The 26088-nt window shown below is 44.2% G+C and overlaps 2 protein-coding genes and 1 long non-coding RNA gene across 4 annotated transcripts; 1 reads left to right on the top strand and 2 right to left on the bottom strand.

Annotated features, from left to right (window-relative positions):
* DHX57 (DExH-box helicase 57) lies at positions 1–21178 on the bottom strand. 2 transcript variants are annotated; one of them, XM_052695768.1, is made up of 24 exons: positions 21058–21178; positions 19802–20036; positions 18994–19146; positions 18565–18735; positions 17142–17953; positions 15586–15776; positions 14780–14901; positions 13739–13934; positions 12996–13120; positions 11592–11725; positions 10923–10977; positions 9725–9927; positions 7917–8033; positions 7518–7614; positions 6610–6783; positions 6204–6404; positions 5188–5464; positions 4740–4835; positions 4562–4645; positions 4296–4433; positions 3474–3548; positions 2897–3031; positions 1775–1975; positions 1–1647 (listed from the first exon to the last, which is right to left on the bottom strand). In XM_052695768.1, exons 2-24 carry the CDS (start codon positions 20026–20028, stop codon positions 1504–1506), a joined length of 4128 nt encoding a protein of 1375 aa, XP_052551728.1. In that variant the 5' UTR covers positions 20029–20036; positions 21058–21178; the 3' UTR covers positions 1–1503. The 2 variants fall into 2 exon arrangements, with proteins under 2 accessions (XP_052551728.1, XP_052551736.1); XM_052695776.1 differs by lacking the exon at positions 21058–21178 and adding an exon at positions 20170–20843.
* Positions 21135–25324, top strand: MORN2 (MORN repeat containing 2). The gene is made up of 5 exons (XM_052672714.1): positions 21135–21160; positions 21291–21341; positions 21771–21877; positions 22841–22977; positions 24600–25324. Exons 1-5 carry the CDS (start codon positions 21145–21147, stop codon positions 24700–24702), a joined length of 414 nt encoding a protein of 137 aa, XP_052528674.1. The 5' UTR covers positions 21135–21144; the 3' UTR covers positions 24703–25324.
* Positions 21226–22062, bottom strand: LOC128075767 (uncharacterized). Its single transcript, XR_008204105.1, has 3 exons — positions 21967–22062; positions 21664–21766; positions 21226–21311 (listed from the first exon to the last, which is right to left on the bottom strand). It is a non-coding gene; the product is annotated as an uncharacterized LOC128075767 (long non-coding RNA).
* Positions 25325–26088: the final 764 nt, after the last annotated feature.

Below are 26088 nucleotides of genomic sequence, written 5' to 3'. Positions count from 1 at the left end.
TTGATGGTTGCAAAATGCTTTTATTGAAGAGGGATACCATTTTGAAAGTACAAAAGTCCAAAGTGAGAAATGGGATCTGTTCCTATTGCACTCTGCAGCCAACCTACGCGTAGCTGCTGTTCGTTGATGCTGAACAGGAGTGACTGCCAGCTGTACACAGAACCAGCATCACTTGTGATGGTACCACCTCATACAGCTAAGGGCTGCACACTGCCTTGACAACACATAGAAAACTTCTCCGAAGCGCTGCAGAGTTCCCACAAGAGTAGTTGGCTTTAAGCAGCTCTTTGCCAGACCTCAGAAAAACCAAGTAGCAAAGTCCAGGTATGCAGCTACAGAAGATGGTGCTGCTGTTGATGTGTTCTCTTGCTGGCATCAACAAGGTGTGGGGCAGAGGTACAGGAGAGTCTTCTGCAACTCAGCGTAGTGCAGAACCTGTCCTACTGTAGCAGTAGTCAGCCTTAGCACAGTTTATGCTCTTTTTTTCACCGCTTCTGCACATATTTAACTAGAGAAATGCTTGCCTCTGCTCCTTCCTCAGCTTGAAGGCTGCTTGTAGGCACGTCTGGTGGTAGAGATGGTGTTTGCTGTTTTTCTACCACAGACAACAGCAAAATCAGCTACTACCATTTGCAACTGCCATTACATCGAGCAGTTCCAGTTCTGAAACCCTAAACATCACAAACCAGCAGTGTGATAAAGGAAGTAGTACTATTTCATTACTGTAGTCTTCACAAGTGTCTGTTAACAGTGCTTCCCCAGAGCAAGACTGGTGAAAATTCCCTCCCCTCCTCCAAAGTCAGTGATACAATGGTGGCAGGAGGAATACCACCCCTGAGAAGCATTTAACAACCAGCACTACGTTCCAGTGAAGTAATTTCTCAGGGGGCTACAGCAGTCCCCTCCCCCCTTTCTGCTGTGTTCCACAGTTCAGGAGGCCTGAAAAACCCTTCTTTCAGGGGAAATAGCCACCTTTTCCTGCAGCAATACATTTAAGCCACAGCATTCTGTGCTGATCCAGGAATTTAGTCCAACTGGACTCTTAGACTGAGTCTCCCTTTTTAAGGGCTTTGGGTTAAAGACCAATCGCCTCAGTGAAATCTCGCTCAAAATGTAGAATCGAGTTTGAACCAATTTAAGAGCAGATGCTTTCAGACATTATTATTAGAAGCAGCAGCTGTGTAGCAGTTCTGTGACCACAACCCCTTTTGCCAATGTACGGTTTCACAGAAAAAGGTGCTCTTATAGTTGGTTTCTACTCCTCCTGCAAAATTTGCCATTTTCCTGTGTCCTACTGTAAGGCATGCTGTTAGCAACAGGCAAGCTCTCTGCAAACTGTCAAAATAAAAACCCACACCAGCCGACAGCATCACTGCCAGCCTGGTGTTCCAGAGATCAGCCCCATATTCTCAGATAACAACTACATAAAGACACTGATGTTACCTGGTCTATTATCAGGCTGTAACGACGCAGGCTGCGTCTTTACAGAAAGCCACTCACGCCTTACTGTGTGGTCACAAGCTTTACGATCATACCGATGATGCGAGACCCACGAGGGCACATGCATAAATCCATGCTGGGATTCTTGATCTTATCCTGCAGCAACTGGTCGAGTTCACAGCGCAGCTCTTTCACCAGCTCAGCCACCTGGCACGCACAGCACAACACACAGGTGAGCGCGAAGCTCCTGAAGCGCACCTCCCCATCTCAAACACACAGAGCTCTGCCCACGCGGGAGCTCTGCAGCACGCCCAGCATGATCCCTTCCCCTTACCTGGTGAGAGGCTGCCACAAACCGTATCCACCCGTCATCGAGGGAAATGACAAACTCTCCCTTCTGCAGCTGCATGTGAACCTGCCCGCCTCCCAGCAGCACCAGCGGGTACACTGACACCATGCTGCAGTCTCGAATGAACACGCGGCTGGTCTTGATCTTCTCGTGGTACACCAGGTAGGGGCTCTCAAAGTGCCTGGTCTGCAATGGCAGAGCCCAAAAGACTGCGGTTAACCACAAAGAACACGTGTACTGCCCTCCTTACAGCATCACTTGTACTGCAGCCCGCTCGGGCAAATACGGGATTGCCTGCAAGAGCTGCAAGGAACAGCAAATGTGCCCACACATTTCACAGACTCTTCAGGCCACGACAGCTGCCCTCAACTTCGTGAGTTAGCCCTGCTCCCACACACTCTGCAGTAAGCTTGTCACAAATCAGCTGATTGCCAACCACACCTCAAGGGCCACAGCTCTTTTTCACACTACAGAGATCTCATGTGCTCTTGTAAAAGAAAGTGGCTGAAAAGTCTTTAAAACCTCGTTTTGCAGTTAATGGTAAGAGCCCCACGCTTTAAGCAAGTCATTTATAACCTGGAAAAACAGAATCCTCAAATATGGAGGCAGACCTCATTAGACAGTGCTACCATCTATTGAGGTAAGGAGAAGAGCTCTTATCTAAAAATGGCTATTAAGACAGAAGGGAAACTTGAGTTTCGAGGACCCATGAAGAAACAAATCAGAATGGCCAGGGATTATTTACCAATGCTTAATACCTCAGCCTCAGGTTGGGTGACCTGCATGTACAAAAACACTGCATGCATGCTACCTTAATAGCAAGGAGAAGCTGGGGAGTGCCACAACTGCATTTTTGTGTGCAGCTTTGTGGACACAGCGAAACATTGATGAGGGGGAGTCTCCTTGTCTTCTAATTCTACTCCAGAGGATGAAGTTTAATTCTGTGTTCAAGAGCAATACACCCTTATTTATCAACAAGGAGACAATCATTAAGCATTTTTTTTCTTAAGCTTCAAAAGGGTCCCTCACTTCTCATCTGTTCAAGGAAAGGCGATTTTTGTTTTAATAAAACAGTTTGTCTAAAGGGAAAAAAAAAAAAATCCTGACCTGATAATTCACAGATGAAGGGTGAATGTGAACATAACCATCATTTTTTGTAACAAACTTCAGCTCTTCTGCTTTTGGTTGCATTTTGACAGCTCCTGTACTGGTCTTCTGATATTTGCCCTCTGGCTTCTTAACCTGTATGGTGCAAGACAAAAAGTTAGAAAAATCTGCTGTACCAGAATTATGAATTCATTTTCAGAAGTTCTGTTTTATCAATAACAGATTCTCAGGCAGTAAACAAGTCACTAAAGACAGATGCTATACTGCAGGTACTGTCTAAACACTGACATTTCATTGGTAACCAGTCTTCTAAAAAGTTGTAATTTACAGTAGGTTCTTAAAAAGATTCGCTGCTGGCATTTATGTGGCACTAAAAGACCGCAGGACCAGCAGTGGTATCAAACAGGAGTTGGGCAACCTGGCTCTGGCACAAGCAGCTTTGGAAACCCAAAGCAGGCTGTGGTCCACCACAGTCAGGCCATGCTGCAGCTGGCAGTGTGGACACGCCGTGTAACCGCTGCGTAGCAGCATTTCTAACAACGCATCAACTTCAAAGAGTGAAAAAGCATTCTTTTACCTGGACAACGTTGGGATACAGCGCAGCACACAACATAGCTGAGATCAGCTTGATGTTCTCCGCATTTGAATTCGCCTGCGAAATTCATGAACACATTAGGAATCCTGCAGGTAGGTCAAAAGACAAAGCCCTGCTGCTGGAATGAATCAACTGCTGAAACTGATTTCCTTGCATAGCTGCACTGCTGTGTTTTACAGCAAACGACCAGTCGTTGGTCCAGAGGTCTCAGACTAGACTGAAGTGCTGCCCAAGAGCTATTTGGAGCACACGAGACACCAGCTATGTAACTGTTCCCCTGTGTCTGGCTACAAAGTAGGGAAAGAAAGCACACGTCCCAACATACAGGGAGACGCTACAGCTACCAAGCTCTTACTGCCCTGCCACGTAGCCCCAGGAGATCTCCGGCTCAGCAGGTACAGCTTTCTGAGCGTTGTCTGCAATGCTGAAGTATTTCACTGCCTGCTCTGTAACGCAATTCCATTCCCCAAAATAAAGCCTGCACTAATGCCAACATCCAGCCCATGAATCAGACCTGTGTCCTTCCAGCACTCGCTGCCACCGCGTGTGCCAGGACAGCGGCATTTCACTTTCTCAGAACACACTGCTGTGTCAGTCTCACCTCCATACCTGGTCCAGTTCTTGGGCACGTAGGGTCTGAAGTAATGGAGGTTAATAACATACAGGGAGAAAAAACTTAACAGGTAGGAGGTGTTTGTTGCAAGGTCACATCCAGAAGCCCATCAGGCTAGAGCTAACAGCTAGCATTCAGGCCACATCAAAAGCTGCAACATCTGTTCAAAGCACCAAAATGCTGCAAATTACCTCTTCTCCTGTGGCATCCAAGACACCATCGCCTTCCTGGGACCATTTCCTCTCAATGTCCCTGGCTCTTAACCCCTCCTTCACAAACCCAATGTCGGAAAGCAGCTCTGTGAACTGTCTTTTCAGACTGGCTATTTCCTACAGAGAAAGAAAGGTCTGTGATGTGAGACCCACAGAGGCAAGAGAGCCCAGAGCTTGCTTGGTTTAGGCACCAGAACTCTGCCTCAGTGTCCTCAACTGGCACGAGGCCACAAAAACTGACTGACCTGAAGAACTCTTCCTGATAAGAAGTTCTCCCGGCAATAGTTGTAGCTTGCCTGAGAGCCCTCTTTGGTACTTAAACGCCATCCCTAATTGAAAAGGCAAGAGCAAACCTTGAAGTACTGACATTCACACTGTGATACATCACAGACCTCCGATAGACGCTTATCATTTTTAGCTCACCTTATATGCCTGAAGAAGAGCCAGATAGTCGCTGTTTCCTACTGCAAAGTCCAACTTCTTTTTGTTTGCTTCTTCCCTTTTATCCCACGGAGACACCTAGAAAGGCAGGAACAGACTAATCTCACCATGTAACTGCTTCTTATATTAGCTTTCTATTTTTACACTAGACCTGGACAAAACAGACTGGTGGCACTTAATGTTTATTAACTGTAGTAACAGCATTGTTTCAATGCTTGCTTGTAACTACTACTTGTGTCACTGCTGCATGACTTTCATCATCTACTTGTAACGACTCTTCTGATGAGCACTGCATCAAGCATATAAACTGGGGAGGCTAAAAAGGAGAGTAAAAATACCCAGGTATAGTATGCTGCAGTTCACAGCAGCATTCACTGCTGTATGCAAATGTACTGCTTTCAAAGCTGGAAATGTGACTAAGAATACTTACAAAGGGTGACTTAAAAGCCAGACTAGCTGCTATTGTGAGTGCAGGATCCAGGCAGCGGAAGATGGTGCCAAACAGCATTAGTTTGCCAATCCTGACATCAACAGGCAGGGAAGCCAAGTGATATCCCAGAGGAGTGAGCTTTTCATCTGCAGTTAACGCTCCCAAGTCTTGTAGACGCAGCTTTGATGCCCTCAAAGACTCAGTTCTGGGGGGCTCAATTAGTCGTGACAGAACAGAATGAAGGCTCTGTGCAGAAAACATCTCCAGAATCTTAATTCTTAAGGAGGGGCAAAAAAAAATTGGAAGAAAAAGAAGGCAGCTTAATTCCACGGACAGGATGCTAGAGCAAGCATTTATCAAAAATACAGCAAATCTACTTCAAAAACACGGCCCCATAAGAGGTTCTGTAAAGAGTGATTAAACTCAGGAAGCCAATATGGATGGCTTACCTCCATCCAGTCTCACAGTCAGGAAGAACAGATCCTTATTTATCACACAGGGTTTTAAAATGAAGCTTTCTCTGAAAAAACATTTTTTCTTGTTTTGTTTCTTTTTTGTATGAAGGTGTGTATAGAGTGAGGCAGGAGCAAAAAGGCCTCTTCATTTAGCATTGGTGTTATGGTGGTGGTGGATCCAGGTTTGGACTTACTGCACTAGGTTACCCAACAACTCTAAGGGAGAATTTAGCATAGAGAGATAAACATCTGGTGTGGGTCCAGAGCACAGGAATGCAAGCATCTTCTCGGGGGGCGAGACCCTTTTCCTAGTGCCAAATAGAGTTAAGCACTGTGCAAGAATATAGGGAGATCTGAGACATGGCATGATTAGATCTCTGGATTCAGAGGGACTGTGATAGTGAGATCAAGGGAACCTGAAACCTCCAAAGCAAGTTTCTTGGTTTTGTGATGCTACTGAAGGAACTAAATTCCTTAATAAGGACATTTCAGATACTTCCTGATGTGAAGGGAGGACATTCTACATTGAGTGTTTCAGGTAATATAGAAACAACAGCTCACCTCAGACAAAGCTGCTCCAAGGGCACTCTTTGTATTTCTGGTAACTGCTGTTTTATGAGCTGATGGTTATAGTGATGGCTAGTGAAAAGATGGAAGCAGACACCTGAGGCCACACGGCCCGCTCGTCCTTTCCTTTGCAGAGCATTGGCCCTGGACACAAACGTGTCTTCCAGACTTTCCATTCCTTTGCTCGGGTCATACCTACAGGAGAGCAAGAAATAGGCTTATATTCCTGGGTGCAGGGTGAACAAGCTGCAGCTCAAGCAGACAGATGCTGCCAACCTCTATATGGACCCAATTCCCACCCGTGCAGCTGGATCTGGGTCCAGACTGGTTCCCCCACCTCCTAGCAGCTCCTTCAGGTTCTTCCCAGCTCTCTGCACAGAGCGGGAATGAATCCCAATACCTTTTCTCTTTCATTTTTCCAGAATCAATCACATAGACCACATCATCAATGGTGACAGATGTTTCTGCAATGTTGGTAGAGATGATGATTTTGATAACTCCTGCAGGAGGGCGGAGGAACACAGACTGCTGTTCTTCACTGGACAGCGAAGAATGAAGTGGATAAACAACACACCTGGAGGAAAAGTACGAGAGTATGCTCAGCACATCTCTGCCTTTTTCCTCCTGGGAACAGTCTGCCTGCATGCACTTTTGCACTGCCACTATCAGACACTGCACACAGCCATTCAAATTTACGTAAAAAATGGCAAACTTCCCTGCCGTATCAATTTTAAGACATGTCCTAAGGGAAGGTTGGAGAAGTTTGCAGAAGGAACAGGTCTCAGAATGGGGCTGAAAAAGAAAACAAACCTGTCTCCTGTGAACAGTCCAGAACATTCAATTTATAATGCCAGACTGGAAAGGATTACTTCAACCTTATCAAAGGCATCAGTGTAACTACTGTTTACTCATGGAGATCCAGGTACATCTCCATGTAGCAATCTGTGATCCAATACAACCACAGTAACAGCTGAAGGCTTTTTAGGGCACATTCTGAAAGAGAACAATAGCTGAGGAGAAGTTTTCAACAGTCCACTGGACCATGCAGAGCACAAGGTAGAGAAACTCAGCACTAGGATTTCTGAGAACTACAACAGGTAACAAAATTGACACCTTTGAAACTTCTGAGATAAGAAAAACCAATCAGAGCAAGTCAGTAAGACAGTAGAGTAGGAATTACCTTGACTGGGTCATATCACAAACACACATTTAATAAACTTTATTTGTCCCTTGATAAAAGCAGACTGTGCTGAAAGCTACTCTTTTTTTAATGAGTAAAGATATCATCTAGGAATTTCTGTGCCTTACCTCTTGCTGTGTCTGTTATTAAAAAGGGCATTAGACTGGAGCTGCTCATAAAGCATCTTGATTTCTGCTAGACCAGGCAAAAATATCAACACAGCACCTAAGTATGTCAGTCAAGAAAAATAATGATCACTCAATAGAAATGATGCTAGGGTACGTTATTAATGCAGAAGGCCAAGGCAAAGCTCCAGCCCTGTTCTGCAGTTCTTGTGCAAAAGCATACAGGCTGCAACAGCTTCCCACCAAAGACTTTCCAAAGTAGACAATTCTCATCTTACCCCACCCTATGCATATCAGGGTTTTTGTTACTCAGAACACTGAACACAAAACATTATCCTGAGGCTGTCTACAAGTGCATAATCTCTGTGAATCTACCTCTGTTCATCTCTCAGTGTGAGATACCTGGAGGGTATGAATGTTTGCCATCAACTATCCACTCCAGCAAGGCTTCAATTAATTCCAGATTAACTTTGTCCAAGTCCATGACAGACATTGTTTTTAACACCGTCTTGTTGACCCCTAGGGAAATAGAAAGAAACAACACAGTTGAGTTCATCCCTCATAAAATTCACACACTGGATACAGCCAACCACCACGGCTGTGTAAACATGCACAACTCAGCCTAAACAGCACCTGGTTTATACCAGACAGAGGCAGCCTCACAAGTCACTCTGGTCCAGCTCTGCTTTTCTCACACCTTATCAGGGTTCACATTTGCCCTGTATAAAGCCTAGACCAGGATTTATCTGTGAGCATACTTATAGTAGGAGGAGCTGGAAGCCTTCACGTGGTCAGTGGTGCAGTTGATACAATAAAAGGAAGGGACGCCATCCAAAGGGACCTGGACAGGCTCAAGAAGTGGGCCCACCTGAACCTAATGAGGTTCCACAAGGCCAAGTGCACACTGTTGCTCTTAGGCTGGAGCAATCTCATATACGTGTGCAGACTGGGAGAACTTACTGAGAGCAGCGCTGCAGAGAAGGACCTGGAGGGTCCTAGTGGACCAAAGCTGGATGTGAGCCACCTGGGCGCTTGCAGCCCACAAGGCCAGCAGTGCTGTGGGCTGCATCAATGGAGGGGTGGCAGCAGGGAGAAGGAAGAGACTGTCCCTTCCTCTCCCATGAAGAAAGGCTGAGGGAGCTGGGCTTGTTCAACCTGGAGCAGAGAAGGCTCCAGGGAGATCTCACTGCAGCCTTCCAGTACTTGAGGGGAGCTTATAACCAGGAGGGAGATCTACTTCTACATGGTCCGACAGCAACAGGACAAGGAAGGATGGCTTTAAGCTAAAAGGGGTATTTAGATTAGATGTTTAGGGGGATTTTTTTCATTCACAGGACAGCAAGGCCCTGGCACTGCTGCCCAGAGAAGCTGTGGTGCCCTATCCCTGGAGATGCTCCAGGCCAAGCTGGATGTGGCCCTGGGCAGCCTGTGCTGGGGGGCAGCCCTGCCCATGGCTGGGGGTTAGAAATAGATAATCTTTTAGGTCCCTTTCAACCCAGGCCATTACATGATTCTATGATTTACTGATACCTTCTCAGGCTCTCTCTCTTCTTCCTTCCAACATTTCTTACATCAACTCAAAAAACAGACCAACCCCATTACCCTTCTGAGATGCTAAATCTCCAGCAGAAATTTGAAAAGCAATTGAGAGCAATGACTCTCACTCACTGCCACTGGAGAGCTCACCATTATGGCATGAGGGTGTGCAGGAAGGAGACAAAGCGCAGGGAGCATTTTGATGTTGAGAGGGGGGGGGAATTAATGGAAAGGTCTGCCCTCTTCATTAAGCCTTTCACAGTGACTTGTCTTCTCAAGGAAGGCTCATGATGCTGAAGTGATGTTGATCCTTGAGGCAGATGCATGCTAAGCATTATGTAAAACCGGTCCAGCAAGAACAGATAAAGAAAACTCAAAGTCAACTAGTTATCCAAAAAGAGATGGAAATAGACAGCAGCTGAGAACTACCCCTTTTCAGATGCTTGAAAAGCTGTTTGCAGTCCAGATCTTTGTTACAGTTTAAGAAAATGAAGTTTGTTTTGTTTTTCAAAGCTTACAAGGTTTCCCATCTAGAAAGCAGCAACTAGCTTAACTTCACCACTACAGAATTCTGAATTACACACCTGCATTCAACATACACTATTATATGCTAGCATAACATGTTGGCTTACAAATCTTATGTGCAAACCTACTGGATTTCAGAAGGGGCTCACCTTTGTATCGCTTAAGCAGCTGCTTCAGAGTTAACTTTTGGTCAGGGTCTGAATCCTTGACAGCTGAGTCAGCGTCTTCCAGCAAACCAGCACGTCTCAAGTCCTCCTCCACTTCTTCAAATGCAGTTCTTTTGTGTCTTGCAGTCAGTTTGTTTTCTTGCTTTGTCTTGCGCCTGTAGGGACTGCTGTCCTCTAAGACATACCTGCACAGCAGAGGAATGAATAATCTTCAAGTGGCAAGGAAAGAAGCCCAACAGCCCCCATGCACTAATTAGCTACAGAGACAGGGCATCACAGCTATACAAAGTTCCTCCCAGATTTATATGTAATTGTGTTTCACACTGACTGCGATTCATGTTACTGCTCCAACTCCACTGTAAGGACAGGTGAAGCAGCACTTTTAAAATAGATTCAATTTTACTGATGGAAGGGCATGGCAGAGTGAGCCGTTAAGCCCCAGCGCAACTCAAGTTATTGAGCAACTCTAACTTCAGTGCAAGGCAGTTCCAGAATAAACTGTGGCCAAGAAAGCACCATCGCCTGCACTACAGCTCTTCTCTCCCATGCTAACAAGTCATCAGTGCTCAAAGTTTTAGCCAGCTTTGGACTGAGGAGAGAGGTCTCCATAGTGGGAGGAGAGTGTTCTAAAAGCTGTAATGAGAAACACCTGGACTGCAAATGTGAGCTAAACTCAGAGAGCAGCTCAGAGCAACAATCTGCTTATAACTCAGAACAGCTGACTGATTTACTATCTGGAATATCTGAGCTGCTATGACTCTCCAGCAGCTTCTATTGATAGCAGGAATATTTATCTCACTTTCTGCTGCGAGGTAGAGCTTACAAAAAGGAAATTCTGCTATTTTTCACCTTCAGTGATGAAATCTAACAACTTTTGCTTGCCAATATCTAATCACCAGTGAAACAAACAAGGGGTGGATGAGGAGGTAGTTCTGTCAATACACAAGCACTAACAGAAGTTAGCAAAGTTCACTTCTTGAGTATTTACGTGGTATCTAACTCAGAACAGGTTTTGGCACAGCACTGTAGATCCCATAGTGGTATAAGAAGCATCTTTTATAGCCTGTGCTTTAGCAGAACTCCAGGTCTTTTTCAAAATTTTATTTTATTTTAATTTATGCACAGGTACAGTGCAACTTTAAATTTCAAACACATCTGAGACAGTTTGGCAGTTTCATACCTTGTCATTGCAATCACATCTTCCAGAAAAAACTGATCTACAGGAAATGTTCGACCTAAAAGGGAACATAAGGAAGTAAATCTAGGTGCCACAGAAGAGACAAAAGATGGCAATTATGTTACACTGCTTGTGATTTCACACGCAGGCTTCACCACTTTAACCCTCCATCCACCTCTGTGACCTAAAAAACCTAACGTGGGACTCTCATCTCTATCCCTCTGTGCTCTTACAGCAGATGTTTTCCAAGCATGGTTTGGCAACATGCACACACACACAGTCAGAGAAGGGCTGATACCCTTACAGGAAGTTTAAGCTGTGGTGAAAGTAGCTCAGGGAACCACACCGTACACATCTTGTCACTTCCAGCTTTTAAGGAGGGAAATTCTGCTGGTATAAGAAAAGCTTCAAAAAGATTCAATTTCCAAGACTTTTCTGATAAACCCACTAGCTTTTACATTTAAGACCTTGTAATTGCAGTTACTGAAGAAATGCACATCTTGCAACTACGTATAGTTAGCCCTTTGCTTAGAACCAGAGTTGAAACCATCTTTTCTCCCATTCAACACTGATGTACACAGAAATATAGAAACATTCCACAAGCAGAAAAAAACAAAACCAAAGCTCTAAAGCAATGAATATTGACAAGATAATAAAAATGACTGTTTTCACCTGGTATGTTAATAATTGGACAGGAGTGAAAGTATTGAGAGAAAAGCTCTGCATTCAAGGTGGCACTCATTAGGATAATGCGCAGGTCTGGTCTCTGAATCATTATATCCTTCAAAACCAGCAGCAAGAAGTCACTGAAGAGAGCAAGCAAAAAGACAGCTGAATTTTTTCATTGTTAGCTTTCAGACCTCTTTTTGCCATCCATATTCTCTCCACTTTCAGTGTTTTCAGTAGCATGGCAATAGAATCACATCAACACCATGAGCTTCTTAGCACAGCAGGAGCTAACAATGCAGTGAGTTAGTGGAAGCCCATCCACTTCTGTGAGGACGGGCAGACAGCAGCTACAATTGCCTTTAACCAGTTTCACATCACCCAAGAAAGGCAGTGTAACACAGGAGGAATCACTTACCCCCTTTGTGAGGACCAGAACTGGCTGAACACTCCAAAGGAGACCATCTCCACTCTGACATGCTGCCTTGCAGCCGCCAGCCCTTAAATGAGGCTGGGTTCTGGTGGCACAGCTGAATTGCTCACCCCTGTGCTCCCAGGGCTGGCTACACCCTGTCCCCAGGTGCTCAATCAGTGGTTAGGCTGTGACCCTGTGTTTCCCACACAGCTTATTTTCTGGCTTTTCCTTACTAGAGGGCCAGGATTACTTAGCAAATGTATTTAAAATGCTCTAGTTACCTTATAAAATAACTACATAAATGACAAGACAAGAACATTAGGTAACAAATTAATTAACAGATGAGTCACTTTTGCTCCTTCCCCACTGAGAGAGCTACTCAAACTTCTTCCCTGCTGGCTATATTTTCCCCTAAGCATTTAATGGTTTTTGTGACATGCCTAAGGTTATAAGCAATTTTAGATGAGAAGAAAGAAGAATCCTTGAGAGAAACACATCCTTTTACGGGGCTAAACTGCAACCAGAGCTGTAGACTAACAGCTCACAATCAAAGCCTCCTCTAAGCCCACTGTATTTCAGTATTTCACAAGGAAAGCATCAAAGAAAAAGACCTTTGCCACCTAGTTTACAGAAAGAAAAGCAGTTCCCACAAGGTTATCTGAAGAACTGTGCTTATTTCATAAAAAGCTGAAACAAGGGAGGAGTTGAGAACCAGAAAATCAGAAAAATGTAAAAAGTTACCAATTCCCCCCCATCATCCAAAACCTCTTTTTAACATCACTGCAACATGATGGCAGATTGGAAGAACAGAATTTAAGAGATGTGCTCACTTTACAGCTGCTGCAACACAACACATCAACAGTCTTCAGATAAAAACCTTAAACCAGACTCATTCCACCAGCCCGTTCTTACTGCCACAAACAACTTCAGACACTGCATCTTCATCATCACCTCTCTGATCGTTTCTTCGTTTTGCGGGATCAAAGATCACTCACCTTTCTTCCGTTCTTTCATGAACCTCATCAACAATAACGTGTGTAATGCCCTGCAAAGTCAGATCACCTTCAAGCCTCCTCAGCAGCACACCTGTGGTGCAGTACAGCAGTCTGGTAGCTGAGGACTGGAAAGGTAAAATACAGCAGTTGGATGGGCTGTGCACAACTTAACACAGCGCAACGTGGGGCAATAAAGCTTCCGCTGGGTGCTGGGTACGACAGCAAGGAAACAAACAATCCTTGATGGAGACAGGACTGGATAATTTTTCTTTGCTGATTAAAACTTAAGAGCATCCGCTTCATACAAGGAGGCACTGCTAACTGTAAGTGGTAAATAAACAACTGCTTTTCCTTTGGAAGCTGTTTTGTGATAACCAACTTGGAGATAAATGGAAACAGGCAGGGAAATGAAGTCAGTGTGCTCAGGTAACCTCTAGAGGAAAAGTACTTCCAGTACTGAGCGTCATTCTCTGAGCCTTCACCCACTGTCTCAACAGAGACAAACAACAACACAAGACAGAACTGCAGTCTCATTCTGTGAAATGGACTGTGCAATTCAGGATGAAATGTATATATTTTTTATAATACATTATAAAATATGGGTGACACAGACTTCCTGATCTCACTGTATGGTGGATATAGGACAGACATTCTGTATCCCAGACAAGCACTAGGCATGTTTCAATAGAACTAAATGAAAACCAACAAGCAAAGCAGATGCCTTTACCAAGCAAAGCACATACCTTTACACTTTCTAAGCGGATCTGATAGCCAACAGTGACACCAACCCTTTCTGTTCTCTCTTTGGCTACACGCTCAGCCACAGAAATGGCAGAGATCCTGCGAGGCTGAGTACAGATGATGTTTGCAACTGTGTTTGGAGAACCTTGCAATGAGTTATCCAAAATAAACTGAGGAATCTGAGTGGTTTTCCCACATCTGCATGACAAAAAAGCAGGCATCAATTAAAACACAGTGACAAAAAACAAAGCTCAATGAAAGGCAAACACCTTCCATCCAGATAAACAGACTGCATTCCACCTGCAATCTGCTTTGTTCCATTAATGTCATTCTTTATATGAACTTCATGTAAGATTGCTGCCATTGCTCAGGGATGATTAATAACCCTAATCTTTTCTCCCACATAAGCTTTCAAGCAATTAATTTTTGAAAAGTTACACGAGAGCTGACTTGATCCAAGTATGAACAAATGACCTCACAGAGAAAATCTTTTTGGGCGCCACAGCCTCAAGAGGACATGAAACTATTACAGTGTCCAAAAGAGGGTACAAAGATGGTGAGGAGTCTAGAGGGCGAGGGATGTGAGGAGTGCTGAAGTCTCTGGGTTTGCTCAGCCCAGAGCAGAGGAGGCCGAGGGGAGGCTGTTGGGCAGCCTGTGGCTTTCTCTCAAAGGGGAGTGGAGGAGCAGCGCTGATCTCTTTCCAGTGACCAGAGATAGAACCCAAGAGGACAGCATAAAGCTGTGAAACAGGAGGCTCACACTGGATATCATGAAAAGGTTCTTCTCCAGAGAGTGGTTGGGCACTGGAACAGGCTCCCCAAGGCAGTGCTCATGGCATCAAACTGATGAGTTCAGGTAGCACCTGGAAGATGCTTGCAGACATATGGTCTGACTTTGGGGAGGTGCTGTGTGGAGCTAGGAGTTGGATTTGATGATCTTTACAGGTCCCTTCCAACTTGGAATATTCCATGATTCTGTATGTTTCACATTCTTCCATGTACAGTTTAATACATAAAGCCTGAATGCACAATCACACTCTTACCCTGTCATGCCACTCACTACAAGAACTTGGTGACTTGTCAGCAAATCAAGAATAGTTTCTCTCTCTTGCCACGCAGGGAGCTTCTGCCTTTCATGCAACATGGACTGGAAGCGCCTAGAAGACTGAGACGCAATACAGTTAAGAAAGGGGTATTTGTGGTGTGCTAGATTCAACAATGTTGGATGCTAACAGTCCTTTTGACCTTAGAGACACCCTGCATACAATAATCCACATATTTCTTTCCTTGCATCAAGCTTTTCTATTAAATAGAGCAAAAGGGCGTTTTCTAAAACACCAAACTAACGTTGCTGTTATTCTCTGAAGTATTTGCTGTATCTCAGCATGCAGAAGCAGTCTCAGCAACCTTCTATCAGGATATACAATCTGATAGTCAGATGAAATCTCCCATATATAAACTGCTATTGATTTTTCCCTTCTAACTATCTGACAGTGCTGAAATAGCTTTGTGAGATTCCTTGCAGGTTGCTCAAAGGCAGCAGAATCCTATCAGATGAAACAGCAGCTTCTGCACCGAGAACAAGATGCAATTTGTTTGCAAAAGATCAACACAAACAAATCAATCCAGCCTACATCTCTTCTGAAACAACACTTAGCATTGCATATTTCATTCTCTTTCAGGGGAAGTACACAACTGGAGACAGATGTTAGATGCACTGTTTGCTGAACTAACGGAAGATGAGCATCAGTAGTAAGAAAACAAAAAGAGTGAAACAGCAGCCCATTGTTTTAAATATGTATTTCTCTAAAGTGTCCATAACAGAGACATTCTGCTTTGTATACTATACCTTTTTCAGCCGAAATTGCATACAGATTTTAACGTTTTCATTATATGTAGATTTGGAGTGGACATCATACTTTCTAGAAAGCTTTTTCTTGAGGTTCACATAACTCTCATTCTCCACAATGACTTGTTGGGGCTCATCCTCCTCCTCTTCTTCTGCCACCTCTTCTTCTGGAGGCTCTAATGCTGCCGAAGCTTGAAACAGAGAACAAACATTCAGGTATTATCAAGGCAGATACCTCCATCAGCACAGTAGAAAACAGATGCATTTTCCAGTAGTGCTCTCAATAAAGAACCTTGCTAAACAGGAGATGAAGGCCTGTAGGGCAGTTTTTTTAACACGCACTCAGTTCAGCACCACCAGCAAACCTCCTGTCAGGCAAAGCACAACTTCTCCAGCTGCATCCCACTTGTCACAATTACCCCAGCTGCGCTCTGCAGCACCACAGTCTGGGTGGCCACAGGGCAAACCTGACTGGCAACCGGTCTGCTCCAAATCACCACAGAGCTACTGGGATGCAGCACAGGTGATGGCAACACCAGCCTAAGCTGATTGAAACTCCACTGTGACACTAAGTGGTTAGTGTTACTGCCACTGCCAATGACTTTTAAGCCAAGACTGAAACTGGAGTAGACACTTTAGTGCTTAGTGCCTATCGGTTTACACAGGACTGCTCACACAGTAAGCTAGCCCTCAAAAGCATTAAGGCTGCATTTATCAAAGTTGAGTATTTTGTAACACAAGGAAGTTTCTTTGAAAGCTCTGACTTCAATTTCTGGAACAAAGCTACTTTGCTGTGGAGGTGTTAAGAATAGGAATAATGTATTTTACTGTAATAAAACAAAACAGCAAAAAACAGGCTGACACTATTCAGGTGCTCTACATTGTGGTGCTATTATTCTTGCATGCTCTTTTTAAGGAAGTTTGCCTTAGAATAAAACAGCTTTGGAACTGGGAGTCAGAAGGTAAATTAAGCCATGCAGCTACTTGTCACCCTGCCACAAATGACACAGGGTCACAACTTTCCCCCTGTGGAATACATCTAGCTGCACGAGCTTGCAAAAGAATTAATGAAAAAGAGAACCATTCCAGACTTGTCTGTAACACTATGCACAAAATCCAACTTTACAAAATTAGTTGTGAGGAAGGGTAGGTAATTTTTTTTTTCCCTATTAAGACACTGTTGTGTTGATGAGTAACAGGTGTGTGAAAGCTCACCAGTAACTTTCCCCGTTACCTTCCAAACATGCTTCTGGACACACACCAGGTCAGTTTCAAGTGAGCTCACACCACATCTCTGCATGGTATTTTATCCACTGTGTTGGAACACAACACGATCGCACCACCACGCTGTTTGCTGTGCACGCCTTTAACGCACTTGCAGCCAGCAAAAACTCTTCCCCTGCAGTTTTACTAAATGACTTCCTGAGGACAGACGGAATATGGATCTGGCTCAGCACATGACCTTCATCTCCAGAAACAGATTTGGAACAGATGCCATAATTGCGCTCCCTGCCTTCTTTTTCTAAGCCCAGAAACCCTAGATGAAAATTCAGTACCTTCTGCTATTTGATTTGAAGCAGACGCAGACTCTGTATGCAGCTTTACTGGACGCGCTGCCAGATGGGAAACAGGAGGAGCGCTGTATTTGTGGCGAGTGCTTCCAAGTACGTCGCCTATTTCCGATTCATCTTCTAAGGCCGTCACTAACGCGTACACCACCGGTTCACCAGCCTCTGCAGCTATCAGAGCCTTTCCAAAGAGGAATTCGGCGATGTGCAGACGACAGGCAAGAGGCAGATTCTCATCGGTGGTGTAAAATGCCACAAGAGGCGCCTGGAGTGGATACTTGTTTTCTTCAGGAAATCTTACTTCAAGTTCATATATGGGACCATCGCTGTTAGATCTGAGGTGGGAATCATCTACGGAGTTCTTGGCTGATCTCAGTGGGTGGTTTGGAGGGAATTCGTGCCCGAATCTGCATTTTGAACCAAATTTGCAGCCTCCTTGGAGATAAAATTTACATATTTCTTTTGAAGTCTGCTTTGCTGTGTCCCTCGCACAACCACCCTTTTGTTTAGATTTGCTGAGCCTGTTTGTTAGGTATTCCAGTTCCAAACTAAACGTCCAAACTCTGTTTTGAATTCTTTCTACAAATTTTTCTCCATAGATTGACCGTAGGGCAAAAGCTTCTTCCTGTCTCTGTTCTAAACATTCTTCTTGACTGGCCTGAGCAGCTGTTGCAGAAATCTGCATCTTGTCTCCGTATCTCTCAGCAAAGCACTGCAATAGCAAATGCTCCAAAGATGCCCCAATGTTACCATTGCAGGATCTCAGGATGGTCCTACAACGCTCACTGTCAAAACCATACCTACAACAACACAGAGACCACATGGCAACAAGTGAGTGACAGAGAACGAAGTAAAACAACCACAGATCTGCTAAACGAGGCTCAAAGTAAGGAAGTACATACAGCATGAGAGTATTGCTATTGCCTGAAAAACAAAAGCCCCCAAAGGTCTGTTGTTTTGAAGGTGACAGTTTAGGTAGCAACTGTCTCATATCATGCCCACTATAAAGCTCTTCAGAAAAAGCTGAGCCCTCTCACACAGAAAAGAAATAAAAAATGTTAAGAAATGCTCAGATCTAAGCAAAATGGATGAAGAAAGCTAACAAAATTACACCTAACCAGAATAAACATATATAACAGCAGTGCTGCCTGAGCTTTCCCAGTACTTGTTTCATTATCTTAGAGAAAGAACTGAAAATTTTGCCATAAAAATGCTACAACTCTTTATTTTCATAAAACCGTTATTTTACGTTCATCCACTTGAGGATCAAATCTTGAGGAGATACAGACTCACAATTCCTGAACATAGACTCTCTCTGGAGTCAAGTGGAATTCAAAGCACTGAGGGTTTACAGTGCCTAGACTAACGACTTGCCTCTTCAGCACACAAATCGTTAACTGGAATTAATCACCTGGAGAGCTTGTGCACAGCAAATGGAGACACTTCGCTTTCCACAATGTTGTGGGCAGCTGCCTCAGCAGAAGACCTTGGTGTCACGTCAGAAACTTCCTGATCTGTTGACCAGCACTGATCATCATCAAGGTAATCAGGTTCATCGTCATCTTCACCATAACCAGCTACTCTAATAAAAGGTTATCAAATTAAAGTGAAACAAAATTATACTGCTGAATAGATACAAGATTGTGTCCCTGCAACTTTAAATCCTCCACTTAAATGAGGAATTGCACCTTCCCTTTCTCTGAGTTAACATCATAGAGGAACAGAGTAGATTCAAAATCACATGACTTGAGATAAATTTAAAAGTTATGGGGAGGAAAAGAATACCATTTTTTAATTTTTCTAACAGTGCCTATTAACGCATTTAGAAGTTTAAACTAACTCTGATTCAGGAGCCAGATCCTGCCCTTGAAGCTCTCGAAGAAGTTCCTTCACTCTTCTCTGATTCTCTGTTGTCATATGGATGGTCTGCAGAGGCATTTTGGCTTCAGGCCTTTGTTTTGTTTGCCCTCCTCTTCTGGCAGAAACATTTGATCTAAAGAAGAAAACAATGGTTATTTGCCTGCCTACTGTTGACTGACCAGGTATGCAAAGCTGAATTTCAGGACTCAGTCAAAACCTCAGTTTCAAAACAGAGGCTCCCATTACCAAAGCAGTGCTCACTTGGGTTCACTCTTACGTGACCAGGATGTGTGCACCTGCGTTAGTGCACATGTGGATGCACACACATATTTTATTGTACGTCACATCCAATGTGATTTAGTAAAAACTGTGCCATGTTCCACTACTTTCAGACAACAGTACAGCCAAGTATTTCTAAGCTAGATTGGTCACAATATGTTTAGGATACCAAATTCATCCATTTACTGCTTATTTTCCATAATTTAGCTTCTGCTTTGGAACACAAATAAATGAGTATCCCGTGTTTATTGGTGTCTTCTGATCAAATATGTTTTGACATTACTTCGTGGGCAAAGAAAAAAAAAAAATCAGAGCTTCAAGCCTCTTAAGAACTTTCCAACTATAAAATGCTACAAGTTGATTAAAAAAAAAAAAAAAAAAAAAAGATTGATTCATACTTGAAGAACCAGCTTCAACATTCCTTTACTTTTGTGCATATTCAATTACACCCCAAAACACAGCCCCAAATCATCCCCAACACCTCTGTATTTCAAAATTAATAGAAGGACCTGGTTTCCAGCCTTGGTTCCTCAAAGAGACAAAAGTCATCTCCATCATCCCAAATTCTGGTTGAACATTTCCTATTTCCACCGAGCTGAGGCTTGTTTGAACGGCCACTGCTGCCTCCTCCTCTTCCACCACTGCCACCTCCTCCTCTCCCTTTTCCTCCTCCTCCTCCTCTTCCTCTTCCTCCTCCTCTGTTGGGCCTTCCTCTCCTCTTTGCTCCTGAGCTCATGTTTCTTGCTGGAGGAAAAAAAAAAAAAAAAAATAGCCCTTAGTTATGAAGGTGACTTAGTACAAAATAACCACTCAGGTGCACATTATTTGTTTTTCTGTGTGACAAGAGAAGCTGTCTTCTCAAAGTGCAATTAATCACCTGTATGCACCTGAAAGTAAGCACATTCTTCCAGAACACTGCCACACAAGTTCTGTGGTTTTAGAACACAAAAGCGATCCAAATTTTTTTCACAGCCACTCCAATTGCAGGCCCTGAGAAAGCAGAGTGAGCCTATCAGCAGTGCTGCCCAGCCCCAGATCTGTACTGCGATGGCACTTCCTTGAACAAGGGAGTGCAAAGAACAAACCTCCACGGGACATTTCACAGCAGGGAGCTTAAATCTGCTCCTGACCTGTTCCTTCTGCAAAGAGCTGCCCAGACAGCTGAGCACCCAGAGGGGTGACGAGGGAGCCCTCCTCACAGCAGGACCCTCACCAGCCTCAAGGCAAGTCCCCGAAGTGTAAAGCAGCTGTTATCAGTTCTGCTGTCCAATATTAACATACACACAGCATCACGACCCCACCGACAAACAGACTGTTTTATGAGGGCACATAGCAACAGGACAAGGGGGTTGGTTTTAACTGAAAGAGGGCAGATTCAGGTAAAATACAAAGAAGAAAATCTCTAGAATAAGTAGGACCCTGGCGCTGCTGCCCACAGAAGCCGTGGTGCCCCATCCCTGGAGGCTCTCCAGGCCAGGCTGGTTGGGGCCATGAGGAACTGAGCTGGTGGGAAGCACCGCTGCCCACGGCAGGGTACGAATGCGGACGGCTTTTACGGCCCCTTCAAACCCAAACCATTCCGTGACTCCGTGAGAGCTGCTGCAGGGACAGCTGCGCACCTCGGCCAGCCCCAGCCCCAGCCCCAGCCCCAGCCCCAGCCCCAGCCCCAGCCCCAGCCCCAGCCCCAGCCCCAGCCCCAGCCCCAGCCCCAGCCCCAGCCCCAGCCCCCACAGCTCAGGCTCCCGCTCCCCGCTGCTCTCCTCACCGGCCCGCCGCAGCGCTCCTCGACCCGGAAGTTGCCGCCTTCCTCTTCCGGTGCGCCCACTCTCCTAGCGACGGCGAACACTTCCGCATGGCAACCATGGAGGGTACTCCTATCTCGCCTTTTCCCTCCTCCTGCCCCGCCGCGCCCTTCGCAAGTAACGGCTATTCCAGCTGATGTGCGAGGGCCGGGGTTTCAGCTAACTGCACTCCACTCTCGTCTTTCTTTCTCAACAGATGCTGTCGTTTTTAAAGTATCTTTCACGTTCCCAAACAAAGAAAAGTATGGTAAGACAGTCGATAGGCACTAATTCCTTTTTTTTTTTTCCATTTTGCGTGGGATGAGAAAAGAAGAAATCTGCCCTTTGGGGATGTCAGCTGGTGAGCCGACGGGTCACCTGAACCCGCCTCCCCCCCGAGCTCCCCACACCGAGGCAGGATCACCCTTAACCCTTCAGGGCGTTAAAAAAAAGGTGCCGCTCCCGCGATGGTCCCCAGGGGTTGCTCTGTCCTGTGCCCCCAGCACTGGGGCTCCGTGGTGGCAGAGGAACAGCCCCGAGCTGCTCTGGCTGGCCTTGCTCACCCCACCTGCCCAGCTGGGGTAGCCTACCTGCAGATGCAAGATATGCCCTTCAGGAACTCGTAGTTGCTTTTTTTGGTTGTTGTTGTTGTTGTCTCAGGGATGTTTTAACTGAAAATACCAGTTTCTTTTCCTAGAAGGGGAATGCAAAAAGACACCTGAGGGTTTGTTGCAGAGGAATGGCCTTGGAGTTCATACCAGTGCCAACGGAATGATATACATTGGTAACTGGTTAAATGACAAGGTAATTTTAAGTATTCCTTCATTTCAAACTTTGGGCTTGGAATGTCTCAGTACACCTACTCCTAGATGCATGGAAAGGACAGCCATTACCTGAGAAGGACCAGATCAACACCAGGCTCTTCATCCACTGGGGAATCCTGGCAAAGCCCAGCCTGAACGCTTCAGGCACGTGGAGTACTTGGACACCTTGCTGCCTCCAGAGGCTCCCGCAGATTCACCAGTCACTGTTGGCCCTGCTGAAACACCACGGCAGTGGTGCCCTGCTGATGGGCTGCGTGTGCACAGTGGGCTGCACACAGCCTACCTGTGTGTGTTTGTGCACCCCACACACATCTCCCTTGACCAAACAGGAGAGCTCTGATCATCAATAGATACACTGTCTTTGGCTGTCCTTGGTTACTGAATTCCCCAGATGAATTATTAGGTACACAAAAACTTCTTATTTTGCTGATAATGGAGAGATCTCTGAAATAAATAAGAGACAGAAGTTAAAAAACAGCATCTTTATTAGATCTAGTCTATCTTTTTCTCACCCTTATACAAGAACATATGCTACAAAAATGCTTGGCTTAATGGCCGAGGCTGAACAAATGAAAGATTTGCTCTGCCTTGATCAGAAAGAAATTCCAGAAAACATAATTAACCCCTCAGGCTGTCAGAATAGATGAGTTATTTGTATGGCTGGGGACAGCAGTTCCCTGCTGCACAGATTATAAAGGTCCTGTGGGACTATCAGGAGAGGAAAGATTTAATGGATGCTGTGGCTGGCCGGAAACTCTAAGCTGTTATTTAAAGTGCTCGCAGAGGTAAAAACCTGTCTAAATCTTAAGAAAACAGTCCTCTCCACTTACCTGAATGGGATAGAAGGCCCACAAGTAGCAATCTGAAAGAACAGTGTCATAAAAGGAAATAATAACAGAAGAATACACATTAATCTTTATCCATCATCTCTCACTAAATGCAGATGAATGGTACTGGAAGGCTAGAACATCCTTCTGGGGCTGTTTATGAAGGCGAGTTCAAAGACAACATGTATCACGGGGCAGGAACCTACACATTTCCAAGTGGAGCAAAGTACATTGGACCATTCAATGAAAACAAGTACGTTTGAAGCAGAATTTTTTTCTGTGAGTTTTGATTTCATAAGGTACGAAGTCAACGTGCAATTCACCCAGCATGGGAGTATGTTTCCCTTGCTACCACTGAAACTTGCACTGGCTACCTGAGATTGCAGGTCCCAGCTATATCCACCTCATCAGAGCAGTCAAAAGCCAGAGATTTGATCCCAGTCAACAGTTTTCAAGATGGTTATTACAGACACCCATCTGGCTTTGTGTTGACAGGTCTCCATGAATGACTTCTCTGTCAATTTGCTAAGTTTGATACAGATTTTTCTTTAAGTATCTCCTCAGTTGAGTATCTGTAATAAATCAGAAATATATATGCATAGTTCAAATACAGTATTTATTCTGAAAGCAGCCCTGCCTTGCCCTGCTGACCAAAAAGAACAGCCACAGTAGTACAGAAGTAGGGCTAATTTTTAAATAATTAAGACACTAAATGAAGTAAGCATTTTCAGAACATACCTGAATACAAAATGGGAACCTGTATATTAAACTCAAGTTTTTGGTGGACCTTTTGGTGGTCCTTTGTGGTCATACTAAATGTCAGATGCGACTTCTATGTGAAGTCTAAAACTGTGAATACCCACCACCATAGCGAGGGCATTCAGCACCAGATCACACAAGTGGCTTTACAGGTGGTTTCTTTCATCTTAGGGTTGATGCCTCTGCCCTCCTGGGAAAACACAGCCCAGTGCAAAAGGGCTGGCAGCAACAAGTACAGAAAAACTAATAGCACTACTTCAAACCTGTGATTTTATTTAATTAAAACACTGCTGCTGATGCACCCTTTCTTGACACTGGTTTCTGATCATTAGCACACGGTGCTCTCTGGCAGCCCAAAGCAGGCTCTTTTGCCAGGCTTCAGTATTGCTAATTTCCACCTACTCACACAAGCTAAGTGTTAGTTCACCAGATCACTGTAGCTTTCTTAAGAGAACACAGATAGGCAGCACCATGGAACTCACTGTGACTGCTGAGTGTCTTCATTTTCAAGGGGAACAAATCTCCAGTAATTGGTTTTAGAAGTTATTTCCTCTCATTTGCAAGTGATGCTGATATACAGACATCTCCTCTTTACAGCAGTTCTCAGGTATAATGATGAGCTTGGTCACAGCTTTCAAAGATCAGCAGAAATAAATGATTTATGAGTACTCAGTTAATGTGGCAGTTACTTTTCTTCCCACTGGAGGCTGTAAATCCTTGCACTTTCTCATAAAAATACATAGGACAGGGAAAGGTTAGGAAAAAATGATTTTTTACAGCTGGCTGCATACACTACACATATCTTTAGGATACCCCGCTGAAAGTCAAGATAAATGTGATAGGACTCAAACCCTGACAATTCCAAATCAAGATTAGGACTACTATTTTTTTTCCAGTACAGGCTACATGCTGGCAAGATGTTGGTGTAAGTACACTTTTGCAAAGAAGTGTGTTACTTGGCTGTAACCAAGTTCACCTGTGCTATCTATGTGCTTCATAAACCTTCATGGCTTGTAAATCAAAACTTTTACATGTAGGAGAAAGTGAAGGCAGATCACTGTGCTACCACAATCTGACTGCATGCTTTATTAACAGGCTGGATTTATGTTGTTACAGGATGGAAGGTGAAGGAGACTTCATAGATGAAAATGGAGTGGTGTGGACTGGCACATTCAATGGCACAAAAGCAGCAGGACTGAAGCATAAGCTGAAAATGTAGCTATTTGGCACTGTCAAAGCTACCCCATTTGATCTCACTCTAGGTTCAACAGCTGTCATTGATTTCTTCATGTATTCATTAAAAATGATGCCTTTGGTCACTGGTAAATAAAATACAGTTACTTTTCTTAGCAAATTGATCAGATGAAGTAAACAGAGGAATGGGGTTGAACAGGTTAAATTTAGAAGTAGAGCAGTAAATTACTGGATTTTTTTTTTATTTTAACTTGACCTATTTTAACTTAACCTTTCTTGCTGGGTTTCAAACAACATATATCAGCAAACTAATCCTAATTTACGCTCAACTTCTCTAATTTTTCCCTAGAAAACAAACCTGCCAACCCACATAAGCCTTTGGAAACACAGTGCTTGCATTTGCACTAAGCGTGGCACTGCACAGCGGGATCAGGACAGAGAGCAAGTGCAGCTGCAGCATGGCAGCTACTCCTCCCAGGACAATCCTGCACAACCCAGGCTCCAGCAGAACACTGCTCAAAAACATGTGCCAAGGCTATTTTTCTCTGGGGGGAAGTGGGCAAGTGAGCTCACAGGGAGCTGACTGCTGCCACTGCTAGCACAAGGTCTCATGCAATACAATAAATATGCTTCTATTTTTGTTTGGGTTTGAAAAATTGCTTTCTATACCAAAGTATTTAGATTTGTAGCAAAGAGACCTTTGAAGTACAAACTCACATGAGAATGTTCATGTTCATTCTCTATGAAGGACCCCTCTGTCAATTTTGCTAAATTTTTTTTTAAAAAAAAAAGCACATCAGCACTGTCATGAAAAAATATGCATTTAGTTTTTGTTTGCCAGAAGTTTAGTGGAGTTTTAGTAAATATCTGCCATTGCTTCCATCCTCAGACACAATGAACAAAAGGTATTCCTTCACATGTGCCTTCAAATACTCAGCTCATTTTGGTATTTGATTTGGAAAAATCTTGGGCTTTTGTTTTCTTAGCAAAATTGAAAAGGCAGCACGTTATCAGCACACAGAAACATAACTGCTCACTGCTCGTTCTGACAATATAACCCCATGGGTTGCAGTTACTATTCTTCAGAATTGCCATTTTCCTGTGCTCAATTTTGTTGTGTTTTGCTCCTGGAATAACAAGGTCTCCAAAAGAAACACAGCGTCCCTGTATTAAGCCCTCAACTTCAGAGGCAGCAACATCTTCCACAGATTGGATCCTTAGCTCCATTTATCACCTCCTTTTATCAGTGCTGCATGGTAATTATAACGACTTAGGTACTGCTGTTTCGTTTTCTGCCTGAAGGTATCTTATAAGCTGACACTTGCCTTTCAGTGAGAACTTATTCTTTCTTTTTCTACTCTTTCCCCTCTTTTATGCCTCTGCTTCGGAGTAACCCATTGGATTAGATCAA

This window comes from Tympanuchus pallidicinctus, unplaced genomic scaffold (assembly GCF_026119805.1).
Source record: "Tympanuchus pallidicinctus isolate F22 unplaced genomic scaffold, pur_lepc_1.0 scaffold1, whole genome shotgun sequence".
Classification (NCBI taxonomy): Eukaryota; Metazoa; Chordata; class Aves; order Galliformes; family Phasianidae; genus Tympanuchus; species Tympanuchus pallidicinctus.
The sequence above is the reverse complement of the archived record's forward strand: the minus strand, read 5'-3'. Positions and strand labels throughout refer to the sequence as shown.

Bases quoted from the DNA above. Each gene is read 5' to 3' on its own strand.
- DHX57 (XM_052695768.1), bottom strand. From the start codon at position 20,028: ATGAGCTCAGGAGCAAAGAGGAGAGGAAGGCCCAACAGAGGAGGAGGA. The intron at 6,405-6,609 runs GTATTGGGATTC...GCTCTCCTGTAG, and splicing joins GGAAAAATGAAAGAGAAAAG to GTATGACCCGAGCAAAGGAA. The intron at 1,976-2,896 runs GTCAGGATTTTT...CTGCCATTGCAG, and splicing joins CTTCATCTGTGAATTATCAG to ACCAGGCACTTTGAGAGCCC.
- MORN2 (XM_052672714.1), top strand. The intron at 21,878-22,840 runs GTAATTTTAAGT...CACTAAATGCAG, and splicing joins GTAACTGGTTAAATGACAAG to ATGAATGGTACTGGAAGGCT. The intron at 22,978-24,599 runs GTACGTTTGAAG...ATGTTGTTACAG, and splicing joins GGACCATTCAATGAAAACAA to GATGGAAGGTGAAGGAGACT.